The sequence below is a fragment of the Cebus imitator genome, unplaced genomic scaffold, assembly GCF_001604975.1.
Source record: "Cebus imitator isolate Cc_AM_T3 unplaced genomic scaffold, Cebus_imitator-1.0 Scaffold117, whole genome shotgun sequence".
In the NCBI taxonomy this organism is placed as follows: domain Eukaryota; kingdom Metazoa; phylum Chordata; class Mammalia; order Primates; family Cebidae; genus Cebus; species Cebus imitator.
The window spans coordinates 3865496-3876418 of record NW_016107432.1 but is presented as its reverse complement, the minus strand read 5'-3'; the positions used below and the strand labels follow the sequence as shown (position 1 = coordinate 3876418).

Genomic DNA, 10923 nt, shown 5'->3' with positions numbered 1-10923 from the left:
GTTCAGGCAATTCTCCTGCCTCAGCCTCCTGAGTAGCTGGGATTACAGGCATGCACCACCATGCCCAGCTAATTTTTTGTATTTTTAGTAGAGACGGGGTTTCACCATGTTGACCAGAATGGTCTCGATCTCTTGACCTCGTGATCCACCCGCCTCGGCCTCCCAAAGTGCTGGGATTACAGGCTTGAGCCACCGCGCCCGGCCTGTGTTTTCTTTGTCTTTTGAGTTGCAGTTTTGCTCTCTGTTGCCCAGGCTGAACTGCAGTGGTTCCATCTCAGCTCACTTCAGCCTCCACCTCCGGGGTTCAAGTGATTCTCCCTTGAGTCTCCTGAGTAGCCGAGATTGCAGGCATGCGCCACTACACCCAGCTAGTTTTGTATTTTTATTAGGAACAGGGCTTCACCATGCAGTTTGGGCTGGTCTGGAGCTTCTGGCCTCAGGTGATCCGCCCTCCTGGGCCTCCCAGAGTACAGAGATTACAGGTGTGAGCCACCGCTCCTGGCCAAGCCAAGCATTTTCTTACAAAAGCCCAAGCAGAGTAGACAGGCTTCAACATAGGCATTTTGGAGAGAGAAGACATTTACTCCATGTAACAGTGGTCTTTTTTGTTTTAAATTAACACCCCCGACTTCTTTTTGTCTTTACTATTTTTATAAAATGCTGCTGCTTGCCTCTTGGCAGGTAAAGGGCATCCCCCGGGGCTGCCGGGAACAGCGGGGGCTGTGCGGCTGCCAGCGTCACCGTGTGCCCAGCACCTCCTGCACCCGTGTGGTGTCTTCTGCATTGTGCGCTGTTCCCTGTCCTCGGGTGGGTGTGGGGAGTGGGGGCCAGGTGGGGGGCGGGGCGGGGCGAGACCCTCCCTGGTGCCCAAGGAACAGAAGGGCTGGGCCAGTCAGGGGTTCTTGACTCCTCAAGGCAGATGCAGCGGGGCTCGGCAGCAGGCAGGCTCCCTTGGCACGACCTCAACTCTGCCCGTCAAACTACCTTCCCTCAGGACAGGCAGCTGATGAGGACAGCAAGGCCTGAGGAGAAGCATTGGAAGCTCCTCCCACTCAGAGGCCACCAGGAGGTGGCGCTCACAGGGATGTGATGGCCGCAGCCCTCTTAGGACATGACTCTGGTGCCTGACGCGTGGAGTGGGTGTCAGGAAGGCCTCATGCGAGGGTTTCGGCCCAGCATGTGGACAGGGCAGGGTGCTGTTGCTCATCCCCGGTGCCAGCCAGCTTGGCCGTCTCACACTATGAGCAGCCCCGTGGGTCCATAGCAGAGACAGGCACACCATGCCCTGGCTCTCTGCGTTTCCACACGGGAGGGGGTTTATGTGGCCGAAGCAGGCTCTGGTGGGGACGGATCCAGCCTCTCAGGCATTGAGGGAGTGCAGTTGGCACCTGCTTCCTCCACCCACATCACCCATGGCCTCCCAAAGGCCCTGGCCTCACTCCAGGCTCCATGAACGCCAACTCCCAGCTCCGTCTAGACCCAGAGGCGGCCGTCCCTACCCAGCTGGTGACTGGACACCAGCTCAGCTGTCACGGGTGCTGCCCCAGGTCCCACCCCAGGTCCCAGCCCCCACCCCCTGCCTACCCGGGCACCACCCCTCCAAGCGAGCAGCGGCAGGTGACTCGTGCCGCTGTGCTCTGCCACGCGCCTGCCTGCTCTATGCCCGCCATCACCCCAGGATGCCCCCGCCCGCAGGCTTCCTGTGGGGGTGGGTGCTGGCCCCACTTCTCAACCTTTAGGTTTTCTTGCATCCGAACACCAGTTGAGGAGAGCAGGTCCAGCAGACTGGGTGCTGCTGGGAGGTTGGGGGGTGGTACTGGATGCCCGGGTCTTGCAACCTGGCAGAGTCTGTGACAGCTCAGGGAAGCAGGGTGGCCCTGGGGTGAGGTGGGGGGCATAGGGGAAAGAGAGCCCCCAGGAGGAAGTGGTGTTGATGATTGCCAGAGAACCCGGCCACTGCCCAGTGCCCATCTGGAAGCTCAGCAGCGAGTGGGTTCGGAAGTGGGTGGGGCACGGTGGCACTGGCAGCATCCTCTCTTGCAGATGAAGGGCGCCCTGATGGAGATCATCCAGCTCGCCAGCCTCGACTCGGACCCCTGGGTGCTCATGGTCGCCGACATCCTCAAGTCCTTTCCCGACACAGGCTCGCTTAACCTGGAGCTCGAGGAGCAGAATCCCAACGTTCAGGATATTTTGGGAGAACTCAGAGAAAAGGGTATGCTGTGTGGCTTTAATTCGTGTTGGGAGGAGGGAAATGGATCTTTCTTGAACAATTTTTTCCCAAAATGAATTAGATTTTTAGAGGGTTACATTGTTACTATGTATCCTGGTCCCTAAAATATCAACTATATCCACACCATCCTCCCCCTAAGCCGTGGCCTGACTTTTTGCCATTTTGAAAACAAAACAGCCCACAGGCCCCATCCTCACTGCTGCCCTGTCAGTGGGAGCCGCGTCACTCCGTGGTCTCTCTCTGGTCGTCTCCATGAGGGCAGGGGCTCCACCTGTTCAGGTTGTATCACCAGTCCTAGATTCTAGGGCCCAGAACATTCCCTGGCCCAGAGTAGATGCTCAGAAATGCATGTTGAAAATCTCAACAATTCAGTTATTTGAATGTGGACTGGAAAGCACTTAGAAAATATTCACAAGGCTGGGCTCTGTGGCTCATGCCTATAAACACAGCATTTTGGGGGCTGAGGTGGGTGGATCACTTGAGCCAGGAGTTCAAGACCAGCCTGGAAACCATAGCAAGAACCCATCTCTACAAAAGAGCCTGGGAGGCCAAGGCTACAGAGAGCCATGATCACACCACTGCACTCCAGCCTGGCCAGCAGGGTGAGAACCTGTCTCTTAAAAAAAGAAAAAACAGCTAGGTGCTGTGGCTCTCGCCTGTAATCCCAGCACTTTGGGAGGCCGAGGCCAAGGCAGGCAGATCACAAGGTCAGGAGATCGACACCATCCGGGCCAACATGGTGAAACCCTGTCTCTACTAAAATACAAAAAATTCCCCAGGTATGGCGACACGTGCCTGTAGTCCTAGCTACTCAGGAGGCTGAGGCAGGAGAATCGCTTGAACCTAGGAGGCGAAGGTTGCAGTGAGCTGAGATCGTGCCACTGCACTGCAGCCTGGCCACAGAGCGAGACGTCATCTCAGAAAAAAAAAAAAAAGCAATTGGTAGATGCTTTGGAAGGACATCCGTTACATCTGTTGATGGGCTGCTTGTGCTTCTGTGAATTTCCCTCCAGCTTTGGACAATTGGAACTGACTCCTCAGAGCCCAAACTTTGTGGCCCAGCTTTTTCAAGGGCAACACCCAGAGAGACAGGGTTGTGGGGTGGAGACATGGAGGCTGCACGCTCCTGCAGGGGTCCTGCGAGGCACCTTTACCCCTGTGAGGGCGCACACCATGCAGCTGCCTCTGGAGCAGTGGTCTGAACAGGGCCACCCCACCCACCCTGCTGGCGTCAATCGAGAGCGTCCCACGGGGAGGAAAGCCAGGGGCGGTGAACTCTCTTCTGCCTGCCTGTGCTTTTTCTCCAGGCAGGGCACATGGCCAGTTCAGGTGGGAGGTCCCCCGTCCCTCTTGGGGCTGTTCCTGGGCTCTGAACCCCGAGTGACTGCAAAGACTCAGGAAATGAATGTGGGCAGTTTTGATGAGGACTGGGATTCCAGGAGAAACCATTGGCCTGGCTGCCCTGGGGACCGGAAGAGAGAAGCCATAGACAGGGGCTCTTTCTTACTTTCGGGGGGATCTGTCAACATGTCATGTTCTAGAAGTTTCTGGAGCCCCTCCAGGAATCACTGTACGTGTGTCCACCTGTGGTTCTCGGGTACCTGCGGTGCCGGAGTTGACAGTCCGAAGCCTCCTCAGGATGCCTGCCTCAGGCATTCCTGTTCTGAATATGCTGCAGGGCACCTGCAGGGGCCGAGGGGAGTTGGGCTCGGAGACTCCAGGGGACTCAAAAACAGCCAAAGCTCCCACCACCTAAACCTAACCGAGGAGGGTATGGGGCCGGGCAGCTGCCAGGGTGCCCCTAACTGTGGTTCTTACTGTGCAGTGGGTGAGTGCGAAGCGTCTGCCATGCTGCCACTAGAGTGCCAGTACTTGAACAAAAACGCCCTGACGACCCTCGCAGGACCCCTCACCCCCCCGGTGAAGCATTTTCAGTTAAAGCGGAAACCCAAGAGTGCCACGCTGCGGGCCGAGCTGCTGCAGAAGTGTGAGTGTGCGCCACCGCCCTCGGGCGCTGTCATGTAGTTTCCAGTGATAGGTTTCTTTGGGTTCTGAGGTTCCAAGGCTGCCCCTTCAATAAGATAGCGTTCTGGGCCAGGTGTGTGGTGGCTCACACCTGTAATCCCAGCACTTGGGGAGGCTGGGGCAGGTGGGTCATTTGAGCCCAGGAGTTGGAGACCCCTGGTGAACATAGAGAATCCCATCTCTACACAAAATACCAAAAAATTAGCCAGGCATGGCGCTGCATGCCTGTGCTTTCAGCTACTCAGGAGGCTGAGGTAGGCGGATCTCCTGAGCCCATGAGGTTGAGGCTGCAGTGAGCTGCACCACTACACCCAGCCTGGGAGAGAGTGAGACCCTATCTCAAAAAAAAGATAAATTTCTGCATAAAGTTTTTTGTTAGAAGTTTATTTATTGCTATATTAAACTTTGTGTTCTGAAAACATGCTTTAAAAACCAGAATTTAGGCCAGGGGTGGTAGCTCACTCCTGTAATCCCAGCACTTTGGGAGGCCGAGGTGGGCAGATCACCTGAGGTTAGGAGTTCGAGACCAGCCTGGCCCAACATACTGAAACCTGTTCTACTACAAATACAAAAATTAGCCAGGTGTGGCATGCCTGTAATCCCAGCTGCTTGGGAGGCTGGGGCAGGAGAATTACTTGAACCCAGGAGGCGGAGGTTGCAGTGAGCTGAGATCACACCATTGCACTCCAGCCTGGGTAACAAAAACAAAACTCCGTCAAAAAAAAAAAAAAAAAAACACCTTCAGAATTTCAGTTAAAGCATCTCTAATCCCTGTTACCAAATGAACTCTGTGCAGCTGTCATGCTGTCGGGAGTGTGGCAGGCGGGAATGGCTGGAGGGCACCATCCTTACCTCATGAGCTGCCTTCTCGAGTTGCCAGTGATCTCTGTTTGATTTGGAAGCCATTTAATCATTTCATTTAATGTTTTCCCAGATCTTATCTAGCACAACAGATTTCAGTAAAATCCTTTTCTTTTGAGTGCTGATGGAATTAATATTTATAATGTACATCAACACCCCGCTTTCAGAGAATCCAAAGAAAAGGCTGACAGCAGCTGCGTGTTACCCTTGGCTGGAATGGGTGGCAGCCGGGGCCCAACGTGTCCTGGAGGCTCTGTGCAGCCCCAGGCCCCTTGGGCAGCCTGTGAAGGACTCTGCTGGCCCCTTGGGCCACACCCCACAGTAGAACTTGTCCCCTTTGGAGGCTGCTGTGGGCAATCAGTGTCCCCTGATCCTTTAGCCTCACTGAGCCAAGTCAGGAAAATCTGTTTCTTCCTCATATTTCTGTGTCTAGACCGTGCCTGCTGACCCTCAGCGAGAACAGCACTCCCACTGGGCTGTGGGTAGGCCCCAGTCGGCTGAGGGTGCCCATGAGGCCCCTCAACTGCTCCTCTGCCACCTCCCCCTGCCCTGGGGTCCTGGGAGGTGCACATAGCCACCCAGCTGCTGGAAGTTGCTCACCCGAGGGAGTTTCTGACTCATAATGTGTGAGCTGGCGTCAGGCTCTGCTCAGATGGCTGCCCATAAACCCATAAACACAGCGTTCACGGCTCAGGCCACTGGGCGAATCCGCTTGACGGCGGTTCATTTACGAGGGCCGAGGGCTCATGCTCTGAGGATCCCCGACACATGCGACCTCCTCCTTACAGCCACGGAGACCGCCCAGCAGCTGAAGCGGAGCGCTGGGGTGCCCTTCCACGCCAAGGGCCGGGGACTGCTGCGGAAGATGGACACCACCAGTAAGGCCCCCAGTGCAGCGAGCCTGGCTTTTGGGGTGGAGCTAAGGGCTTGCCCTGGAGATGCCGCTCCATGTTAGGGAAGTTGTGCTTGGCCTTGGGAGCGTGTGGGAATCAGAGGCACTGGGGCCATTTCATCAGCTTTTCCCCTTGGGGAGCTCCCTGGGAGGGTACGTGGGCGCTGAGACAGAAAGGCCGGGTTCTGAGGATGGCGCTGTCCCCTGTTCTTTGGCTGATGGTAGCAGCAGCAGCGGCTCCTGCGCTTCCTAGCTGCTCTTGGGTTCCGAGTGTCCCTGGGTGGCTCTGCAGGGAGGGTGTGGCCCTGCAGGGAGGGTGTGGCCATGCTCAGCCGGGGCTGCACCTGCTGCATGCCTCCATCTGCCCTTCCTGATTTGTGCTCAGGGCTGGGTGTGAGCTTAAGCAGAATGGACCCTGGTGACTGGAAGACGGGGTGCCCCTGGGAACCATGGCAGGGCACAGGCACCCCAGAGGTGCTGGATAGTGACCTGGGGGCCAGAGGGTAGAACAGGTGCTGTCCTGTGCTGAGTGAACTCACAGATGGGTGGGGCGGCCATGCAGGCACCTCCAAGCAGCACTCGGCCCAGCCTGGCTTGGTGTACTGGGGTTCATGTAATCCCAGTGTCCACGTGGCACCTGGTGGAAGGCTTCTTGGGTCTGCTGACTGTTGTCCCGGGTCATGTCCCTGCCCAGTGCAGCAGAGGCTCCACCTTGCTCTACTCTGCCTGCCTGGAGCAGACCCCTGTCTTTCCACCCCAGCCAGGCACCCCAGGGCCAGGGCCGCACCTGCTCTCCCAGGGAGGGTGGGCCGATGTTGGGCAGGGTGTCTAGCCTGGCCCAGTATGCTAATGGCACAGTCCCCCCCCACACACCCCTCTTTCCCAGCCTGGCACCATGAGAGCCATGCACACATACCCTGGAGGGGTGCATGTGGGTGCTGGGGGGCAAGGGCATGGACTTGGGGAGGGCCGCCCTCGGGCCCAGGCACCTGGCTTCTTGCCCCTGCCTGTGGAGGTGCAAGGAGGTGGAGCTCAGCCCCCGCAGTGCTGGTGAGAGCCTCCACCTGGTGAGGTCCTGTGGCTGGGCCGAGGTGACGCCCAGCGATTCGTTTTAGTGTCTTGGCAAGTGTGAGGTCGTGGCTCCAGGTGCCCCCCCAGCTCCCTGAGGTCCGGGATCCTGGGGGTCCCGCCTGCTGCTTGTCGAGGTTTTGGCCTTCCCCTAGAAGAGGCTGGGACATTCTGGGCTCAGAGGGGCAGGGGAGGCTTGGCGGTCACTGCTGCTGGCCCTGACAGATGCCCTTGTCCTCCAGCCCCGCTCAAAGGCATCCCAAAGCAGGCGCCCTTCAGAAGCCCCACGGCGCCCAGCGTCTTCAGCCCCACAGGGAACCGGACCCCCATCCCGCCTTCCAGGACGCTGCTGCGGAAAGAACGGGGCGTGAAGGTAGGCCTGTCCCGCAGCTCCTGTGGCGCCCTGAGGCCCGTGGCACGCTGGCGCTTGCAGTGTCACTAAGGTGGGCTGTACTTATCTTGGCAGCTGCTGGACATCTCTGAGCTGGATATGGTTGGCGCTGGCCGAGAGGCGAAGCGGAGAAGGAAGACTCTCGGTGGGTGCCGGGGGCCTGCTCAGAGGTGGCAGTGGGGGTCCCTGTGGGCCTGCCCAGACGGGGTGGGGCATGTCTGTTCTTGGCAGGCAGGGCTGTGCCCCTCGAGGTTCCTCTTCCGTGGGTGGGTGCTGCTTTTCTCGTGGCTCCTTGGCGTCCTGTCCTGGGGAGCTGTTGGCTTCCCTGCTGCTGCCCCGAGCTGAGCCTGCAGACGCGCCCGTGCGCTGGCGAGGATGCCTGTTCTGTCCACAGATGCGGAGGTGGTAGAGAAGCCGGCCAAGGAGGAGACGGTCGTGGAGAACGCCACTCCGGACTACGCGGCCGGCCTGGTGTCCACGCAGGTAGGGCTCAGGGCTGCACCCCTTGTTCTGATTGTGGCCAGTCTCGTGTGTGTGTGTGTGTGTGTGTTTATGTGTATGTATGTGTGCGGTATGCATGTGTGTGTATGTATATGAGAAGCAGTGCAGGTGGTGCCCTGACGTGGGCATCAGACTCGGGCTTGGCACGGGCACCTGCCCCATGCCTGCTGGAGGGGCTGCGGGGTGGGGGGTCCCTCACCCCTGCGGTCAGTGTCCCGTCAGGTAGGGCTGGTGGTACCTGCCTTGCAGGTGGCCATGAATGGGCGCTGGCCGGGCCTGTGGGAGTGCTAGGTGGGACCTGTCAGAGGCCTCAGTGCACTGGAGACCAGGCCCTGCCTGTGGGTGGGAGGAGGCAGTGGGTCATCTGAGGCCAGGGCCCGGAGGAAGCCACACCACGGGGTCACTTCTGGGTAATAAGCTCCTTCCCGTCGCGTAGCTGCATGTTCTGGGTTTCTGAACATGAACATCTTCCTTTTATCAATGCTTTTGTGGTAAGAAAAAGCATTGTTCTTTCCTTCAGTCCTCAGAAAGGGGCGGTTTGGGCTCCCCAACCCCTCCCCTCTCCTATCCAGGAGCTGCTCAGTCCCAGACTCTACTGGGGCGCCAGGGGTCCCATTGCCCAGCCCAGGGAGCTCGGGAATGGCCCCCACCATCCTGCTCTAGCTTAGGGGGCCACAGCCTGTGGGCCGTGAGGGAGCACATGCTGGAAGCAGGGCCTCTTCTGGGAGGGACCCTAAACTGTCTTCCAGAAACTTGGGTCCCTGAACAATGAACCTGCACTGCCCTCCACAAGCTACCTGCCCTCCACGCCCAGTGTGGTTCCTGCCTCCTCCTACACCCCCAGCTCTGAGACGCCCCCAGGTGAGTCTGCTGGCCCCAGCCTGGAACCAGCCAAGCTGCCACCAGGACATGGCCCTGTCCCCCGGGCGCTGCTAGGACTGCAGTTCTCACTGCCGCATCTCTGTTGTCCCCCTTCTGCCACGGCCAGTGCTAGGGGCAGGTGCCCTGCTAGTCAGCTCAAGTTCCAAGACCTAAACCAGCTGTTTTGCCCCTCTGCCTGTCCTGGGCACAGACAGGCAGCTGCCCCAAGGGATATGGCAGGAAGGGGATTGGGCTCGCAAGGAGTCTTCTGCCAGGTGAGCCAGCTCTTGTTGCTGGGTAGGGGGGGAGGAGAGCTAAGGGCTATCCACTCCCAGATGGAAGGCACTGCCAGGCTCACGGCACCCCAGGCCAGGCGCTGGGCCTGAGGGGCTTGCGGACACAGCCTTCCTCTCCCCATCAGTGCCTGCGGTATGGGGGCCCCGCCACAGGCCAGCAGCTGGCCGGAGTCCACACATCTTACCTGCGGGTCTGGGAAGACCTGAGACTGCTGGCCTTACTCCTCCAGCTGCGGCCACAGGGAGTTTTTGTTAGAGGTAGCAGGACAGAGAAGGGGAGCTGAGCCTGTCACCTCCAGGAGCACTAGGGTTTGGGGACAGGGCGGGGTCCAGCTTCCTCACCAGATCCTGGTCTGCCTGCAGCCCCATCTTCCCGGGAAGCCAGCCGCCCACCAGAGGAACCCAGTGCCCCGAGCCCCACGCTGCCGGCACAGTTCAAGCAGCGGGCACCCATGTACAACAGTGGCCTGAGCCCTGCCACACCCACACCTGCAGCGCCCACCTCGCCTCTGACGCCCACCACGCCCCCGGCTGTTGCCCCTGCCACTCAGACACCCCCGGTGGCCATGGTGGCCCCACAGAGCCAGCCTCCTGCCCAACAACAGCCTAAGAAGAACCTGTCCCTCACGGTAGGTATGCCCTGGCAGGGCCCACAGGCCACCAGGTAGGTGGTACAGCCTTGGCCACCTGCCCTGGGATGGAGGTGTCATAGTGCCTGCAGAGGGGGAGGCAGGAGGTGGTCCTGGCAGAGCCCCGTCACCCACACCCCTCTGCCCGCTGTAGCGAGAGCAGATGTTCGCCGCCCAGGAGATGTTCAAGACAGCCAACAAAGTCACGCGGCCCGAGAAGGCCCTCATCCTGGGCTTCATGGCCGGTTCCCGAGGTGTGTGGATGCGGCAGGGGCTGGGGTGCACCGGGCGGGGTCGGGGGTGGGCGCTTTGGCCCCAGACACCCACCCAGCAGTCCCTGCCCTCTGCAGAGAACCCGTGCCAGGAGCAAGGGGACGTGATCCAGATCAAGCTGAGCGAGCACACGGAGGACCTGCCCAAGGCGGACGGCCAGGGCAGCACCACCATGCTGGTGGACACGGTGTTCGAGATGAACTATGCCACGGGCCAGTGGACGCGCTTCAAGAAGTACAAGCCCATGACCAACGTGTCCTAGGCCGCCTGCCTCACAGCAGGCCCTCAGTTGGGGGCTCCGAGGGACGATGGCTTTGCCGGCATAAAGTACCCGGACGGCGGACACCTGGCACACGAGGTCCCCCCAGCTGCCCTGGCCACCGCCCTGCTGCTGACCCAGCCTGTTTCAGTTCTGGATGCATTTCTCTGGGGTGTTTTGGGCTTATTTTTAAAATTTTAATATGAGTTCCTTTTTGTGTGATTTAAGACACTTTTTGGACTCAGCGTTACATTTTTGAATGTAGTAAGTTAACCAAAAGTTACAACTTCCTAATTTTAGTGACAGCTCTGTTAGACTCTTACTTTTAACAATCTTTTCTTAAAGAAATTCCACTGACAGCGAGTAAGGACCTTCCCTCGCTGGGGCAGTGCCCTCCCGCCCCCAAGGTTGAGGGGACCAAGGTGGCATCGGTGATGCCGGGGGTGGGCAGGAACACCCAACCACACCAGAGTGTGGGAGACGGTGGGCCTCATCCCCTGCCAGTGCCTGCCGGGGAGTTTTGTATTCATCTTTTGTACAGTTGTGGACATTTACGACAGTCTTTGGGTACTTATTTTCATTGTAAAATTATCTGAACAATTAAAGTTTAGCTTTTCTAAAGAAAGCCACCATA

The 10923-nt window shown here is 58.7% G+C and overlaps 1 protein-coding gene across 2 annotated transcripts in view; it reads left to right on the top strand.

Annotated features, from left to right (window-relative positions):
• NELFA (negative elongation factor complex member A) overlaps positions 1-10923 on the top strand; it is a 35072-nt gene extending 24149 nt beyond the window's left edge. The window contains exons 2-11 of one of the 2 annotated variants that reach the window (XM_017539016.2): positions 2044-2215; positions 4059-4220; positions 5908-5997; positions 7322-7452; positions 7546-7615; positions 7865-7953; positions 8721-8832; positions 9492-9757; positions 9912-10011; positions 10108-10923. In XM_017539016.2, the coding sequence (XP_017394505.1) occupies positions 2044-2215; positions 4059-4220; positions 5908-5997; positions 7322-7452; positions 7546-7615; positions 7865-7953; positions 8721-8832; positions 9492-9757; positions 9912-10011; positions 10108-10292 (1377 nt within the window). In that variant the 3' untranslated portion in view covers positions 10293-10923. The remainder of the gene's footprint in view (positions 1-2043; positions 2216-4058; positions 4221-5907; positions 5998-7321; positions 7453-7545; positions 7616-7864; positions 7954-8720; positions 8833-9491; positions 9758-9911; positions 10012-10107) is intronic. The other variant, XM_017539015.2, reaches the window with a different exon arrangement.